General features: G+C 39.1%; 2 protein-coding genes across 3 annotated transcripts; both read right to left on the bottom strand.

Moving 5' to 3' along the window:
• Positions 1–774: 774 nt before the first annotated feature.
• On the bottom strand, positions 775–17,983 carry LOC134660645 (uncharacterized). The gene is made up of 16 exons (XM_063516420.1): positions 17,693–17,983; positions 16,714–16,817; positions 15,996–16,132; positions 15,350–15,489; positions 13,939–14,082; positions 12,021–12,192; positions 9,273–9,494; positions 8,638–8,771; positions 7,826–7,966; positions 7,165–7,273; positions 4,046–4,134; positions 3,865–3,954; positions 3,509–3,656; positions 1,839–1,972; positions 1,290–1,442; positions 775–926 (listed from the first exon to the last, which is right to left on the bottom strand). Exons 1-16 carry the CDS (start codon positions 17,748–17,750, stop codon positions 775–777), a joined length of 2,127 nt encoding a protein of 708 aa, XP_063372490.1. The 5' UTR covers positions 17,751–17,983.
• On the bottom strand, positions 7,087–10,166 carry LOC134661300 (uncharacterized). 2 transcript variants are annotated; one of them, XM_063517299.1, is made up of 5 exons: positions 9,990–10,166; positions 9,273–9,510; positions 8,638–8,771; positions 7,826–7,966; positions 7,087–7,273 (listed from the first exon to the last, which is right to left on the bottom strand). In XM_063517299.1, exons 1-5 carry the CDS (start codon positions 10,111–10,113, stop codon positions 7,122–7,124), a joined length of 789 nt encoding a protein of 262 aa, XP_063373369.1. In that variant the 5' UTR covers positions 10,114–10,166; the 3' UTR covers positions 7,087–7,121. The 2 variants fall into 2 exon arrangements, with proteins under 2 accessions (XP_063373369.1, XP_063373368.1); XM_063517298.1 differs by having other exon boundaries at positions 9,273–9,528.
• Positions 17,984–18,611: the final 628 nt, after the last annotated feature.

Genomic DNA, 18,611 nt, shown 5'->3' on the forward strand with positions numbered 1-18,611 from the left:
GTAAAAAAGGTAAACGACTATATTCTAAGAAAGACGTTGGCATACTGTATGTCTTTGGATTATAAGTATTATTTATTATAGCACCTATCCTAGTGAATATCTAATAAATAAGGGTAGTGCATATATTACAGTTATGGCTAAAGAAAAATTGTGTATTATAATTATGTAATTTAATTCTTAAGGAAATGTACCTTTTCGTTTGTCTGCAAATGGTTAGAAAAGCATGTTTAGTTTTTATGACTAAATAATAAACAAACAAAAAAAAGTTTAAACCATTTATTTTTTTAAATAATGTTCTTAACCTAGATAATAAATAAACAGGTACCTTTAATGTATTTGTTAATTAAGTTTAATAGAATGTTAAATACATTATGGAATATTTTAATAGTAGTAAAATTTTGAGTACGCAAAGCTACCATCAGTTTGGCACTGACATAAACGCCATCGAGAACGTAATTTACTTTCTATGCATCTCGCTCGTACTCGCATATTAGTGCAAACGAGATGTATAGAAAGTAAAATACGTTCTCGATAGCGTAATATATGTCCGTTTTGACACTGTCAGTGACTCATGGTACGGGCTCTTGTGCCCATTTTGGCTTAGGCTGGTGGAATGTAAACAGTTCACTTGAAGACCCAACTATACTTAGGTTAAATAATTTGAGAATAATTAACGGTACTTTGTGCAGTGTTTTGTCTAAAGAGTATATCAAAGTGGAATGACTTTTAATGAGCGAGTTTATATAGTCAGTTGGTGGGTGTGTGTTGTGGGTATCAGAGAGCCAGCACGTCGTCCGCGCGGAGCATGCCGAAGGCGTGGTCGGCCAGCGGCTTGAGGAAGTCGCGCAGCGCCTCCTCCAGCGGCGCCTGCAGCTCCTCGGCCAGCTTCTGCCAGTTCTCGTTCAAGAACTTGTTCATGGCGTTACCTGCGACACACTCAAAGGCTCACTACAAGAGAAGATACTACTACTACTCTTTATCTACGAAATTCAAGTGTTCAAATGTTCACTCGGACCCGATATGGCCATATAAGTAATCCAAATAAAGTCAACATATTATGAACTAAATTATGCAAGAAAGCATAGTAATAATTAAACTAAACTGCTGATTTTAAGAGACGCACACTGATTAATTTATGATAGATGATATAATCAGTATAATCAGATCAGGAACGTACCTACCAAAACCCTACCGGGTGAGTAGTATATTAGATATACTAAGGTAGAAGCAGTCATCCCTAATCCCCCTGACCTTTAGGAAAAGCCTAATATGATATTGTAGAAACGTACCCAACTCCCCATCTCCACCAAAAAGGTTGTCAAGCTGCAGCTCCGCGTGGCCGATGTGGAACTTGACGGCCAGGCTCTCGCAGGTGAGCGCGTCCGGCGCCCGCCGCCGCGGCGCGCGGCCTAGCGCGATCGACACCACTGCGTCGATATCCGCTGCAAGCCAACACGATATACTCGCACAGTTCTCGCATTCAGAGGAATGGTAGACGAGCCCCGCTAGCCCACCACAACCACAATTCCGGCCTGTGTACAGCGTGACGCACTCCACCGAGTACATATTAATCCTGATCAAAAAATAAGTAGGTCCATTTACTTAATATAATATTTGAACTGAAGTTCGATATACATTTTTTCCGCCTAGAAATTGTTTACCTAGAATCCTCACCGACCCCGACTAACAATTATCATCGCAGTTGAATATTTAGTCATGCAGCTGATAACATGTTTGATACATTTGTTGTATGTAAAGTGTTTTTTATTAAGAGACTGGTCGGGATTTTCACACAAAGTGCCTTTTTTTACAACAAAACGGTATCGAACAGTGCTTACCGTACTTTCCGGAGAATTGTCCCTCTCCTTCGATAGGCAGCATCAGCAGCTGCCCCGACAGCTTGTAGTTGCCCTTCACCCTCAGCTCGGGGATGTACAACTCTGACACTATTTTATGTTGTTTAGAGTCTACTCTAAAATGAAAACATAACAGGTCTTTTATCAAACAAGTGTAAGTTTCTTATGGGGGTAATAATGGGGTAATAATATCGCTTAAGTAACTTTGGTATCTTACACCAATCAGCGAGTTCGAGTAACTATATTATGTTCTTATACCTACCTATAATTGGGCTACGGTTACCAATCCTGTAGATTGCCCGAATGCACTGCTCACACGATGCGCACGCGCTGCATGCGCATTCCGCATTTGTGCTGTATTCGGGTAATTTGTTACGGTACGGGTAATGTAGGTACTCCTATAGAGACTTAACTGGAGAATTACCTGTACATAAGTACATTATAAGTGAAGCCAAAACATTAACAATTGTTAGCTTTACGGAGGCCCCAATTTCCCGTTTCAAAATCCAACCATTAAACATCCCATTAATTTTCATTATCTTAAAATATCTATTAAATTGAATTTACGATGAGGGTCGGGAAGTTCCGACTCGGTATTAGATATTTTAAGACAGTTACATAAGTTTAACAAAAACATTTTTGGGTAAAAAAGACCGAAAGGGCATTTATGTATACCTATGGTGAAAACAAAATAACGTTATGAAAATAGTTTGCATAATGTCAATAGGTACTCAGGGAGAACTAGCTAGGTTTGCGTGGAGAAATACATGACCGTCTGTTATGCTACTCCCGCAATAAAATTATATACATATGTATAATAATTTAGTATCAATTTTTTTAAAGACATCATGTGTTATTAATCAATCAATACTATTAGAATTAGCGCTTTGTCACTAAGCTACTATTATTATAATTGCTACACTTGAGCAAGTTATTCTTGCGCCAGACAATGGCAGTTTTCTTTCGGAAATACAGTGTGGCCAAATAAGAAGTATACAACTTTTTTTTGCCGCCATTTTATTTTGGCGGTAAATATGACAGTTATTGCATGAAAATTAGTTTGTGTAGATACGGCAAATTTATTATGGAGCGTTTTACGACGGAACAACGTGTTTTAATCATTAAAAACAATAGAAACATTAAAAATAATGTTTCCCGGTCGATTAATTTCGAGAAACGGTGACATTGACTGGCCCCCAAGATCGCCTGATTTAACAGCTCCTGACTTTTTTTCTGTGGGGCTATCTAAAGGGACGTGTCTATGCTAATAGGCCAACGAACCTTCAGCAATTAAAACAAAATATTCGAAACACTGTCGCTGAGATAACGCCAGAAATGTATGAAAAACGCGATGAAAAGGGTTCGCATCTACCATGCTGCTAGAGGTGGACATTTGTCTGACATTATTTTCCATGTGTAATTGCTGACCCTACATATTATATTAAACAAGGAATACTTAATATTTTTTATGTTTTATAGAATAAAATTTCAAAAATAAAGTGTATACCTCTTATTTGGCCACCCTGTATAATGTATATCAATAAGTTGTGGGTAATGCATACATAATATATGCAAGCAAATTCGCAGCAAGATGACTTAATGCAAGACAAGTTATGTAAGGCAACAGTCTTAGTTAGAGAAGTGTTACATACTGGACGTCCTTGACGCGCATAGTGGACGGGCCTCGCACGGTGACATCAGTGTAGGAGGAGGTGACGGCGAGCGGGCCCGCCGCCTGTTGCACCGACAGCGCGCCCACCACCAGCGGCTCGCACGCCGGCACGCCGTACTCCGGCACTCCTGCGCCAATTTTTGTTACACCTTGTAGGCATAAGGCAGGGAACATGTGGGGGGCGAGGCTCGTCGCGAACGAGGTGCCCAGGTGTGAGGTGAGGTGTTTCATAATTTTAGGTAGGTAGTTCTCGTTTTGGGGGATTGCTATGATATTACAGGATTAAAACTTAGGTGATTTAAATCGAAGTACCTAGGTAGGTACTAGTATTATTACCTGTAGCTAATTTGGGGATGTAGGCGTTGAGAGCATCACGCAGACAGCGGCCGAGCGCCTTTTCCTCGCGCGGGCACACGAACCCGCCGACTGGAACACACACACACACATGCATTACTCGTCATGTCGACGGTAAAACTTCACGCTAATCAATTGTATAACTAATTAAATTGTACATTACAGTTCACGAAGCCTTTGTCTATTGCTGCAAATACTGTACTGACTCCACTAAAGAGCCATATTATTTTCCACATTTTAATAAAATACTTTCTTTAATGGAAGGACTTCTTCGCTCAAGCTAATAAATAATAAAGGAAACGTGATGATAAATCATGATATTTATCTTAAAATAAGTTGCAATTTAGTAATAGTTATGGAAACACTATCATTAGATCTTATGAAATGATAAACTCATCACGTTTTATTTTCTGTAATAAAAGAGATTAACTTCTTTAAATTATAATTGATATTACGCCATTGTTTTGACCAGGTTACACATATATTAAATATTGGAGCACACTTGCATGTTTAGGTACTTAATTACCTAGTGCTTAGTGTACCTACTGTACACCTACCTAATACCGCTCTAATATGTGCCCAACACAAAAATTATAAACGTTTCATGTTTGTACAAAGTAAACCAAGCATTTTGTACCTACATGTACATTGTTTAACTTGTCCGATACATATAATATATTGCTTATTTTTTTTAACTAAAATCAAGTGTCTCATGTGCACGACTGGTCTGGCCTAGTGGGTACTAGACAGGCAGGGTCACTACCCACTGGGTAGTGACCCTGCCTGTGAAGCCGCGGTCCTGGGTTCGAATCCCAGGGCATAAGGGCATTTATTTGTGTGTTGAGCACAGATATTTGTTCCTGAGTCTTGGTTGTTTTCTATGTATTTGGATATTATATATATCGTTGTCTGAGTGCCAACAACACAAGCCTTCTTGAGCTTACTGTGGGACCTAGTCAATCTGTGTAAGAATGTCCTATAATATTTATTTATTTATTATTTTATTAATAATTAATAATAAACAAAACGTGGTTCATTGACTGACAAAATGAATAAGACTAGGAAACCCATATAGCATTTATATATATATATATATATATATACCCACGTGTTTCTATCGTATAATATCTATGGAATGTGATTGAAATGTCGCCACTTCAATTGGAATTAGCTACTTCTCTGGTATTTGATTTCGCAGAAATTTTGTTAAGTATACTTAAAACTGTGATGTGATGCATTAACGTGGAACTGATCTGATGACTCATATACTCTACTCATCGTCAAATTAACGAGTTTGTGCTTATTAGAAAGATCCCAATTGATAGGCTAGCTACGGACACAGCTAGATATTATTAATATGTAGCTTTAGTAGTATCAATGCCGCCACTTTATTTGTCAATTTCCTTGATAAAATGAGTAACGTTCTCCGTCGCAATACTGTCGCGATCTCATTCAAGGAAATTGACAGATAGGTGCATCGGCGGTATCTGCGCCACCGGCACCACCGCAGCAATGCCGCAACAGTACCTAAATACAGCTGCAGATGCAGTTGTCATCCGAATGTCTCCTTCCTAAACACGATCGTGGCTTTAACTATGGTTACGAGCTTTACCCACCTATCTGTTTTCCATCATTACTGACCATGACGCTAAATGATGGACCCCCATTGGAGTTGATAATAGGTGGTGGAGTGAATAAGGTGAATTAGGTTATCGTAGTTGGATGTTTAAGGGAGCGATGTAAATTTGGTCTTCGGTATGGCTGTGGCGTCAGAGGGCCCGTGTCCATGCAACATTCGCTCTATTTGTTTACACTGTGTTGCAGAAGTGTGACGCGACCGCGCCGGCACCGGCACGGTTACGTCACCCCCCGTTACGTTACGTCGTATTGGCTGCGCTAAAAACATCTCATTTTGATTCACTCTTGCATGATGCGTCAGGCTACTGAACCCTGTTAAAGTTTGATCCTGCCAGTTGAACCCAACAGATACAATGACAATGCTTTTCTGACTCTTTTGAATTGCAATGTTTGTAATACAACCTTGTCCCATTGACAATTTTAAACTATTCAAGAACTTGTGTAGGTAGGTATAGTCACCATCAGATATATCGAGGCGTCCTAGGTGCTCACAAAATTACCTGAACACGCACTCTTAGTCTAGTCGACAAGTTTAAAATGGTGAAGAATAGAGATAAAAACATGTGTGATTGGATTCGGAATAATGTCGCGAAAAAGTACTCGAAGGGTTTCTTAGCACACAAAAAATTGCAAACGTTATAAAAATGTGAAAAATCCGGCCAAGGTTGGAAAATGTGACAGTTATTCTGGCACTCAAATATTTTGTCACCAAAAAGTCGGGGCAGATTTAGCTTATAATTAAACTAATGACCTTTTCTTGGCTAATGCATGAGCTTACAATTAAAAATAATACACTGTTATCGTATCATTATCGCAGTACACTTTATTCAAATCCTAAATTCATAGGTCAACATACAAAAAAAAGTTGACTTTATAAAATTATAGGTCTGTATAGTAAAGCGGACCCCAGGCTCCCATGAGCAAATGTGGCAAATGCCGGGATTACGCGAGGAAGAAGAGGTCTGTATAGTACACATTGTGTATGAATAAATAGGCACCTACATACTACAAGTAATAAATATGTAATGTTAAACCCTTATAGAGAAGCCTCAAAATACTTATTGTTTAAAATATCGAATGTTCAAACACCTCTTTCACTAATTCGATATGTACCTACTAGGTGTACCTATACGAAAGTTAAAGGATTGGCATATCTGTATGATTGATATTTTTCCTACTCTAGAAGGACAACTCAAAGTCATCCAAATGTCTCAGCAAAAACCTCTAGAATAGTAAAAAATGCACTAGGTACCTTTTTATCGTAGTGTGTATTATCCGGTCAACATGAATAGAGTCGTAACTTTGACTTTATCTATTTAGCCTTAAAATTGTTTTGTAAAATAAAATATTTTTTCATTACACACACATAGATAGGCAGGTATGTACCTAGGTACATACATACCTACAATAGGTTCATACATGTACAGCCAGCCACGGCGCACGTCGCGTCGCCCCGGTTCACTCTAGGCCTAGGTCGCTATCCTGTCCGGCGTAATACATTGCGCACGGCCACAGAGCTTATAAAAATTATTTACTAATAATGCTGAAAGCTTTAGCACGGTGCGGTGTCAATGAGGCAATACCAGTGTACATGAATAGTGCTAGTTGGGGAAGACGGAGTCTGCAGGGAGATGCTTGAGGAACTTGTTGGCCACGTCCTCCAGCACCATGGCCAGCGCCGTCTCCAGCGCGGGCTGGACCTCGCCGGCGATGTCGCCGGCGTGCATGCGCGCTATGTGCTCCGTTATCATTTCTGAAAACAACAACATGATACGTGCGCATCAATGTAAATTTCCTCTAAATAAGTACTTGGTATAACTGTTTCGAAATTGTAGGTTGAGGTTGCATAATGGAGAGTTGCAGAGCGCGTCAAATTAGTTTTGATTGTAGTCTTGGGTAGGTATAATCGATATTTTCTTGTTTCATGGAAGTTAGCTGTAAACATTATTTGCCTTCCGGGTAGTAACGTTGCGTAACATTTAGTGTGCATTACTTATGTAGAACCATTGTCATCTACTTATCTTATATATATCGTATACAAAATGGAAATGTATATAGGTAAGTACTTACTTATTGATTCGACATGGGTGGTAAATATATTTATAATATGCAGACCTTTTGTTTCATTTCTGATAGGAATTGTCATTTTTGCCCTGCCTAAATGTAGAAACAAAACCATTTGATTCTTATACCTAATTTCTCCGATGTACCAAAATAATTGCTTCGCCAGAGAACAACCTACAGGTTGTGTAGATACGACGTTTACTATACTACAGTACACAGTGCACAGTGAAGTGTTTGTTACCCATCTCGCCGGTGGAGGAGTGCGCGTCCATGAGGTCCGCGCGCAGCGGGCCCGCGCAGCGCAGGCGCACGGCGGCGTCGCGCACCACCAGCCGCGTGTGCGCGCGCGCGCCCACCGCCTCGATCGACGCCGTACACTGAGCTGCTCACCAAAAGGAGGAAAAGTTAATACTTATTTGTCAATATCAGCTCATTTTGCTTCTCGTTTAATATGTACTTAAGAGGAAAGGGGACGGCTGCTTCTCCATACAAACGTAGTTCTCATTTTCCTCTCATTATAATATAGTAGATTCATGATTGCCATGATAAAAAAACTAACCAATCCCGGGACTCAAACCATCTCCAAACCAACTTTCATCTTAATCGGGTCAGCGTTTAATACTTTTCATTTACAATATTAGCCGTTAAAAGAGAGTCATTTCCTGAATCAAATCAACAGATCACCTGCAACTCTTTATGTTTGGGTAAGTACCTACTCACACTGCCGACTCCGATACCGCCTACATCGCTGACTCTGTAAAATATGTCTACCTACTTTACTGATTATTTTGAAGTCACCGTTTAAAAACTTATTTGGATTGCCGCTGACCTACAATCCAGCAGCATCCCATAATACTAACTGAATAAGTAGCCTACTGACAGATAAATAAATAAATAAATTCATTTATTTAAGGACCATCAGGGATCATTTTTTGTTAGTACTTACGACTATGCCTATGACAGAGGAAAGCTTCCGGTCTTATACGAACATTTTACTTACAGAGATTACAAATGTAATTGTAAGTAGGTATTCGTCTGATTCGGAATACTCACTGAAATTTACAGACATCTTCCCAGTAGATTCAACGGGTAGCATTTGGAATTCCCCCAGTATCACATACTCGCTGAACATGGCCAGCAGCGGCAGGCTGATGTTCGTGGTGACCTTCAGCTCTTCCGGGTAAACACTGCGAAAGGGAAGCATAAATAATAACTGCACTGCGGACTCCGGGCTCCGGCATGTCAACATCGACCTCGACCTTAATATTTTGGCGATATTGTGAATGCATGATGACGACATGCCGGATTTTGCCTACCTGCTAGGTACCTAATACTTAATAACTTATGAAATAATAAATGTGATGCCAAATTACAGCAAATATAATATATTAAATTTCGCAAAGGCAGTTTGGATTCGCAATTCAAAACAGTTAATATCATTTGGCGATATATTATTGCCTACATTTCTCGAAAATAAATTAGCTAGGAACACATGTGATAATTTTTGCTTTGCTTTAGCTTGACCTTCATTTCTGTCAAAAACATATGTAGGTTCCTACTAAGTAAACATCCTAGGGGTAGACAGCCTTTTTGTCACCTGTTAGGTACTGATAGGAGTTACGAGTAGATTGAGGATGCTAATTAACTATATTGGCAGCGTTAAGAGTTATCGTTTTCAGGGCACTTACTCTAATCGGTTGAAGGAGTAGTCTGTGAGTCCGTGGAGCGTGACGTCGGCGAGCCAGGCGTCGTACTTGAAGCTGCGCGCGGGCACGTTGTGCTGGCGCAGGCGGATGCTGGGCACGCGCAGCGGCTCGAGCGGCTGCACGCCCAGCGCGGGCGCGCCGCGAGCTAGCACGCTGCGCGCCGCCGTCGCCACGCGCTCGATGCACTTGCTCACCGCCGGGTCGCTGTAGTGACACTCCGCTAACAAAATAGAACATACTTTGTATTTTGGTATAATTAATCCCTGGAGTCCCTGGAATCTCGCGTCGGCAGAAAAGTTAATTACCTTTAAGACCCACGAACGTACTATCCACGCAGGCGATTTCATACTAAATACTGACAAGTCATAACCACGTTGACAATGGGGACTCAAGAGGTTAATAAATTAATATTTTGTGTGACTCAAATATTAGCCAACTAAAAATCTGAAAAAGTGGATTCCTGGAAATCAGATTCTATATGAAAATTAGTAGGTAACTTAGAGGTGTAAAATAAATTAGTCCAAATAATTTAACGCTACGAAATCGAAAGCTAAAGGAATATATTTACGGTAAAGTTTAGTGATGGTTATTATCTTATTATATTATAAAAATTACTAGGTACAAATTTTCTTTGACGACAAGCTTTTAAATTAAATAAATACTGTATAAAATATGTGTAATGTTGTTGTTTTAACTTACATAACGGGTTGTTTTGATGATCATCAGTTTCCGTGGTGTTCTTTCGGCCAGTCGGCAAGCGCCTCCCGCTGACACTTACAGCACACACCGTGACTAAAATTAACTTCATCAATATTAACCCCATCTTTCATTGAATACGTAGTGTCCTATGTGATATCAAACCTGATCTAAGACATTTATTGAAGGATTCCGTATTTATAAAAGAAGAAAACTAGTTTAGGTACAGTGCGATATGCCATATGTGGAAAGGATTCAACCTCGCGATTAAGGTCTAAGGCAACTTGATTGAAATCAATAAATAAATTGCATGCATACAATCGGAATTTGACGACTGTAATATTCTTTGTATATAATGTTTTTAAGTTTAAGTAGCGTCTAGGTTTTGAAAGAGCCACTTGCATTATTTCTGTAGTTTCAGAGCGTATTTGGTATGAGGCAAATCTTTGTAGAGTGACGGAAAATTTCACTTAAAATAATAAATAATCGTACAAAATTAGTTCCAAACTACCAAAATAATGCAAGTGGCTCTTTCATGCGACTTCTTCCCTGGCTAGGTACACGAAGAATCTTAAGCTTCGTGAAGCCGATTCAACTTGGCCCCGAGGGTTGTTCAGTTTGAAGATGATCGTAGGTAGGTATCATACATTCCATCTGACCCAGGAGTCCCAGGACCATCAGCTGAACAGACAGGGCTACCATCAAAAGGCCAAACATTAAAATTACGGTCCCAATTTATCTGCAGTATTTTTAATTACCTATAGCGTTATAATCGCATTGTAATGTAATCATGAATTGTACGAGTAAATTGTACCTAATGAAAACTATGCAAGGCACAACATTGACCTCAATTCACAGTCAAGATCACAATTAGATATACTTAGTGGTATATACCTAAATATTGTATTTATCTATTTGTTTAATTTAAGTAGGTGAGAAGATTATTGTACCCAAAGGATGATCACTGTTACTTTTCATAAATGTATGTCTGTAGGTACGTATAAACTCTTTATTGTACAAAACACAAATGAATAAATCATAAATCTATGATGTATCAATAAATATTTATATACTTATATAGTAGGTACATGAAAGTGTCTGAATAAGTAAACATTGACAGACTGAGTAGGGGCGCAGTCTCCGTTTCAGCTTGGACAAAATGATTTTGTATGTCCGGATGTTTTCCTCTACATTTCTCAACCCATTCTCATGAAATTTGATGAGCTGGTTCGATAATTAGTTAATTATCGTTGGCTAAGAGTGTAAACATGCTAATACTATTTTTTTAAATAGAGAATTTTGAACCTACTTTGATAGATATTAAAGTAAAAAAAAAAAAATTGAATTTTTAAATATGGCGCAGCCACACTGGGTTCGCGAAATCTACAACTCACACAGCCGCTAGTTTTAAAATAATAGTTTTATATAATTCATATAGGTACCTACTTTTATGATAAATGGTTAGGTTAATTAATCTTGAATCAAGTTATTCTTAGATAGCGTGTGTTCATATCAATTTAAATGTGAGGAGAAGGAGGAGGTGATACTCACAAACTATCAAGCCTTTGTTTGCTCTTACGTACACATGAAATATTTCTTACAATCAGTTCCCACAGGTGAAGAGAGGAGTTAGTTGTTGCTCACCACATAGTATATAACACAAGGATAAAAAAAACAGTCACATTAGAACATTTATTATGTAATTTCTAATCTTATCCTACAATAGCAGGTACACAAGAACTCTTTGGTGTCCTTAAGAAGAGGACAAAGAAAATTTTATAACTAAAAATATTTCTACAAATAACTTATGTGGTAATTTGTAAATGTTGGTAGGTAATGGTTAAATCAATCCTAAAACTGGATACCACTCCTCCAATTTGTTCACGCTTATATTTCGTCGACCAGTGGAGGGAAGGTCTTGCAATTTGGATTAAAGTACTAAGAAGCTTCTTCTATGCAATTTAGATCAGAATTGCAAACCGCGGTGTCGGCGCGTTCATTTTAAGATTGGTTTAATTTTAGAAGGAACTGAACTAAGAGGGCGGCGCATGGTCGTCCTCAAGCAGGAACTCGTGCAGGGGGATCTTGGCCAGCACCTTGTTGAGGAACACCTTCAGGACCGCCGCCGCCGTCTCGTCCACCAGCGGGCTGAGGATGTCCAGCACCACGCCTGGGCTGGCATTGAAGAAGTTCGCCGCTGAAGAAGCTGCCAAAGAATTTTATTTTAAATCCTTGGAACGCATAATACATTTACTTCCAGAAAATTATCTCCCTATTGTTAAATTCTTAAAATCGTTAGGACTTTTTTTAAATACATTCACAATTTATCTAAAACTACAGTACCATTCTCATTTTATAGTATTTTATGCAACCGTTATTTAAGAGAGGTCAAAAAAGGCGCGTGGCGTGAGTTAATAAAGACGCCACGAGTATTTTTTGACTTAGTTAAACAACGTTGCATACAATACTTTTTCTACGACCAAGCACTTACTTTGAAATAAACTTGTAATTTTAACAAATATTTTTCATTCAAGAAGTAGCCCAGATGTAGCCAGAGTAGCGGCTGCGGGGGCGGGAAAAGAATGGATAAAATTAAAAAAACATGCCTATGGTTCACTCATCTGTCAGAGATGACAGTTAAAATTAGGTTGGCAACAATGTATTTCATACAATATTTTTTAAGTGGTGATTACACGAAGGATACTTCGAAGGGCACTTTTACGATAGTACTGCGTGTATGCACAAATACTTTTTTGGGGAATAGACTAAAGACTTGTCTTGACAACTATAAGACAGGGGTTTAAAGGTGTGTGCACGACCCATTAAATGACAAATAAAAGTACGGGAGTAGAAAAAATGATTAACTGTCTAATCGTTTTTTTTTATAAAAGAGTAAGAAGCTATTTTCTTCTTAGTGAAGACCAATCGTCGAGTAGTAGCAGTAGTCTAATCGGAAAGAGAAGAATCGTGAAATGTATTGAACCCCATATATTCAGGTCGCTTCTCTTTCCGCACAGACTCTACCTAGGGGCTGTTCATAATCATTAATTACGTCATCGATTTTTGACGAACTTTGACCCCCTCCCCACCCCAAAACGTCATGCTACCATCATCCGATGTCCATACCCCCCCCCCCCCATTTAAAATGATGACGTAATTTATGAATAGCCCCCTAGGTCAGTTCAATGTTTCAACTGAGAAATGTAATTTGATATAAATAAATGGATTTTATTTATAATATTTATGTCTTCAATAGATCCGAATTAAGTAAGTAATAAGTACATAACTATAATATAATACGTAATTAATGTCGTTAACGGGTCTAACGCGATTTCATTATTTTACCTCTTTTCCGACGTTTCAGCCACCGAAATTATTAACATAATGCGAATCATGGACCTACAACAGTACTAACTAGTTTCCATTACAACATTGATTAAGTGTTACGCTTGTTTTCTCAACGGGGTTACCGTATAGTTTTCCGATTACTGCACGCACGTTCTTGATCGATATATGTAATGTACTAGAAATAGTTAACTAGGTATATAAATACTTGTCCAAGGTTGCAGATTGTATTAGAAACATATTGATGCCACCGTAATATTTTACACCGCAATATAGGCATGTCCTTGTATTTTTGACAAGGGATGTTTCTCATTCTTGTTCTACAGCTTGCCATGGATTGCATTGTTGTTCCACTTTATTTTACGAAACTAAATTAAAGCCTTAGGTTGGTTATTTCAATTTAAAATTACAATAAATTAGTCCGTGTCCTTAAGTTTTGTTTCCTTCACCAATAAGCAACTGATAAATAGTTCTAATTATATTTCACGTCAACATATGTATATGACGTCCAAGATACTAGAGCCGAGAATCAAGCCCACGTAACGTAAGCAGAACACTTTGCCGCTGGGCTAGCTGCTCTCAGGGGATGTTGTTAGAAGCCCATTACCTGCCAGAGGGCGCTCCGTGTCGTCGAAGGCCACCTGCCCGTGGCCAACCTTCACGCGGGTGACGATCTTGTCGGCCTGCAGGTAGCGGACGCCTTCCTTCTCCACCACCTTAGCCGCACCCTTGGCGATCACTGATATTCCAGCTGTGAAAAACAAGCGCACTGAAGTAGGTCCTAATTATCTACAATGCTTCTGGCATATTTCAGGAATAAGTCATTTGTAGCTCTATTTTCATGAGAAATGTTTTCAATTGGATCCAGAACATATGTATGTAGCGATAAGTAACAATTCCATTCCTAATTATAAATAAATTTTATATCTATTGTACGAACCTATTGTGTATAATAATAATATCTGGGAGACCGAGCTTTGCTCGGAAAACGTATAAAAACTCAAACAGAGATAAGTAAGAGTATTAGCTAGATCGATTGTTTGTCCCCGAAAACTCCCATATAGCAAACTTCATCGAAATCGTTAGAGCCGTAGAGCCGTTTCCGAGATTCTCGAAAATTATAATAATAATTAACATAATACGTACCTAATGAAAAAAATAAATTACTTATATAACCCCTTGTTTGTTGCTTAACTTACTTGTTCTCTTAATAAATATTATACTGTGCTTAACGCGTGCACACTGATTTAAATTCTTACTTGTTAACCCAAGTCGTGTTTTAATGAAGCATATATTTATGTTTAGAATGACACATTATTCTGATTCACTATAGTGGCCCTTTGTCTAACACTTGTTATCCTCATTACGGAACACTTCATATTCCGATCTCGATCAGTCGGAATATGAACAACAAATAGGAACATGTATAGATTCAATTGGCGTGGGTTTCCTAACATGATTGTGAATAATTAATTTGCCATTTAGCCGTAATATTTCTGAAACACGATTGTCACACTTCACGAATTACTTTTGACGTAATGCAAGTAAGTACGTTGCCTGCGGCTACGAGTATAATGTAACATATTGCGAGCATTGCAATAAGCGCATGTGGGCACAATAATATGTAAATATAGAAAATAGCGTGGATTGTATATGAGATTTTTACGGTTTATGTATTTAGGCTTTTAACCTAGTGTGCCTCGTACAAGAATACAAGGATCTTGACTTGGACAACCTCTAACATCTTTACTTACAACATTTATCTTTACTAATTGTAAGACCGATGTTGCTCTAACTAAGCACTAATCTTAATGTACGAAGGATGAAGAGCAAACAATAGACACGACAGAACTCGGTTTCGCATATACCCGAAGTGGTGAGAATTATGTACTTAGCTTTTTTAAACAATTTAAATTTAGTCGTGTATTGGCCACCGGGTCCTTATAAAAACAAAAGTCCCTGCGGAAAGTGTTTGATGTCGGGCTTAAGTGTGTACTGGACAAGAAAGCTAGGCTCACTGAAGTTGCCGCGCAGCTTGCCCTTGCCGTCGATCTCGAGCACGAGCAGGCGCGAGCCGCGCACGTCGTAGTCCGCCGTCACGGCCAGACGCGGCAGCGACAGCCGCACCTCCGCCGCGTACTTGTTGTTCAGGTTCAACCTGCAAATACACCACACAAACTTATAAATATACCTACTACATTTGACATACTGGTTAAAGTACTTAAATATATAACAATCGCAGCCGTAATCCCATAGATTACCTGCTAGGAAACTTTCCATTCAATGGGATTCTATTGCAATCCTTCTAAAATAATTTTAGAACTATTGTAACCAATGTCACTCACGATTTGAAACCATTACAACCAGTAATAATGAAAATAGGGTGATCCGATACTGTATCGTTGGTTGACACGTTCAGTCTTAATGCATAGCAATAAACAAGCGACACATGGGATTTAATTAATTGGCAAACTGGAATTATAGAGATTAGAAAACTTTGAGATCTCATTAATATTATATGAGTGTGGGTTCCGCACTTTACTTTCGTGGACACCTTTAATTTGATGGAAATTAGGGTTAAGTATCAAAGGTTTTAAAATCTACTGCTGAATACATAAATGTCACTTATAAGCATTATTATTCTAAGGCCAGGCCGTTACTTACTTAAGCTTCTCAACGACGAAGTTGGAGCCGCCGACGGCGCGGATGTTCTTGACGACAGCCTTTAGCCGCAGGTTGGGCTGCGTGCGGTCCAGCTTCAGTGTGGGCACCGCGAACGGCTCTATCGCTGGGATGTGCACCTGCCGTATGTACACAAGGGTTATAAGAATTTGGTCAGGCTGTTGGAGCGATTCACTAACAAAAGGAAAATTCATGCATGTAACTTATTTCGCTGTCGTACTTTTGAATTAAAAAAAGGCTCCTTTTTTGTGCCCAATACCAAGAATTAATAAATGACACCCAAAAATCAAACTACCATTTATCATAAAGGAAAAGGGGGCCGATTTTTGAAATTCGACCGCTCGATTTCGTGTATTTCGTTCAGTAATATCTCCACTACTAGGCATGTAAATTCTACTAATAGAATTGAAAACAAGTGGTAAATACCACTAGGTTCCCAATTTCTATCACTCATATTTCAAAAATCAGCATTTCGCTGTTTTCCACCGATTTTCGAGTGACGAAATCGAGCGATCGAAGTTCAAAAATCGGTCCCCTGGATTGGATAGGCAATTTAGTTAGGTAAGTACATATTATGACGTAAAGTTCCCAGAGGGAGACATTGCTCTATTAATTAGCCACCTTAGATGACAAACATGCCGTCAACATGCGAATTAGGATGTCAACACTAGGACGTTTGCCTTAAACACCCGTGACCCACCTCAGGAATGCCCTCGCGCAGGCGCGGCCGCATCACCTCGATGGCCTGCATGATGCACTTGTTTATTTCTGGGTCACTCTTCTTGCATTGCGGAAAGTAGTCGGCTGCGAATAAATAGTAATATATATTTATGTAGTATATACCATGGATGTAGGCCATGCGGACGGTATGGACATATAACTTATGAAACACAAAGAGCGGAGAGAATGTCGTTGACGGCTTTCGGTGGACGAACCTACCTTCGGGTTTTTAACAACTTACAACACACACACACACACAACAGTACAAACCTATACTTTTTTGAGATATGCGGCTTAAAAGCTGCTACTTTTTAAATATTCAATTTTACATCTATCTATATGTGTAGGTATTTCTTTAGACGTGAGTAAGTACCTATGTAAGTAGTTATTATAAAAATATAGTGGTAAACCGGCTTTGCAGTACCTACATACGATATGAATAATCATATTAAGAAATGTGCATCGCTGTAAAAGCATCATTTACATTATTATGCAGTAAGTATGCAGGTAATGAAAGGATCGTAAGGATTATTTAACAGAAATAAGCGTTTCATGGTAATCCGGTGCCGAGTAGCGGACACTCGGACAGCGGACAGATGCGGAGAGCGGCGAGCGGAAGGAAACACCTTGGGCCCGTTGCATTTCCTCAGTCATTCAGCCGTACTTGGCACAACCACTCCCGCCAATCTCATGTCATCAGGAAACATAACATAGTCACATAATCAAAACAATAACTAATCTACGAGTATTATCAACAAAGGCACACTAACCTAACCTAACCTAAGCAATGAGCAATTGTTATTTTAGGTTTTAGGTGAATCGTACCTACACCTTGCAGGGGCGTCTGTACTAATCTACTTAATTCATATAGTGTTTATATGTAAATATACCGAAACACAATAATTCTCGTACATAATCCTCACACTATATTTGAATATGCAAATGATGTTGTAACTTACGCGTAACTCTCCCTTGTGTCATAGCCAGACAGAACGTTAAAGCCAGAAACACCTTCATTTTCGCACGATTGTGATCTATTTTGATGCAGAGTTTATTTGCGAAGTTTGCATCGATTGGGTGTCTGTTGGTAAATGTGCGGCGGCGCCGAAATTTCTGTTATTTGTAGCGAGGGAGCGGCGCGGGCGCCGAGCCTGCGTTGCGCCACAAGCGCGCCGCGCCGGTCCTCGCTCCTCTGGGGATGTGCTCCATGCGCCCACAACTATCCTTGAACCTCCTGACTTCCAGAAGGATCTTTTTATTTTATTTGGAACCTTCTAGTATCCAAGGAAAGTTTAAGACAAAGTTTTGTTTACATTTTCAGTTCACTTACGGTTTTTAATGCGTTTACCGGTTTTTAGTTATTACTCTTCAATATCACTTACGGTTTTTATGCATTATTGCCTTTTTACGACACAGTGTATTATCAGTATATTACCTACATTTCTACATGGTTATTTTATGAAATGTCTTCCTTTTTGTCCACGACCCACCACAATGACGCAAAATATTCCATGACTACCTACTTATTTATACTTATCAGAGGGCTAATATACTAAAGATGCCCGCAGTTTGTAAACTTCGGTGTTCGCGGTAGACCCTCTGTTACCTACTAACTATACCAGCGGGCAGCTAATCGCGACTCGTAAACCGCATGCGGCTCTGTCATGATACAATTTTGCGGTTTTTGTAGTTTCACAAAAAAAAAATACATGTACAACGGTTACAGGCCAAATCAATATTCGTGGCTTTTTAAAGGTCAAAAAACTCGAGATTTTAGTTGATCGAGTGTTCCTATGTTTATTTTGTTGGCCGACCCCGGAATTAAACATTGACTGACGCTAGTTACCTATATCTTTTTGTACTTAGGCGGGTCAATCG

The sequence above is a fragment of the Cydia amplana genome, chromosome Z (assembly GCF_948474715.1).
Source record: "Cydia amplana chromosome Z, ilCydAmpl1.1, whole genome shotgun sequence".
Taxonomy (NCBI): domain Eukaryota; kingdom Metazoa; phylum Arthropoda; class Insecta; order Lepidoptera; family Tortricidae; genus Cydia; species Cydia amplana.

Bases quoted from the DNA above. Each gene is read 5' to 3' on its own strand.
- LOC134661300 (XM_063517298.1), bottom strand. From the start codon at position 10,113: ATGGGGTTAATATTGATGAAGTTAATTTTAGTCACGGTGTGTGCTGTA. The intron at 9,529-9,989 runs GTAAGTTAAAAC...CAAAATACAAAG, and splicing joins TCATCAAAACAACCCGTTAT to TATGTTCTATTTTGTTAGCG. The intron at 7,274-7,825 runs GTAACAAACACT...TGTTGTTTTCAG, and splicing joins CTCCTCCACCGGCGAGATGG to AAATGATAACGGAGCACATA.
- LOC134660645 (XM_063516420.1), bottom strand. From the start codon at position 17,750: ATGAAGGTGTTTCTGGCTTTAACGTTCTGTCTGGCTATGACACAAGGG. The intron at 12,193-13,938 runs GTAATGGGCTTC...ATTCTTTGGCAG, and splicing joins CACGGAGCGCCCTCTGGCAG to CTTCTTCAGCGGCGAACTTC. The intron at 927-1,289 runs GTACGTTTCTAC...AGTGTGTCGCAG, and splicing joins TGGTGGAGATGGGGAGTTGG to GTAACGCCATGAACAAGTTC.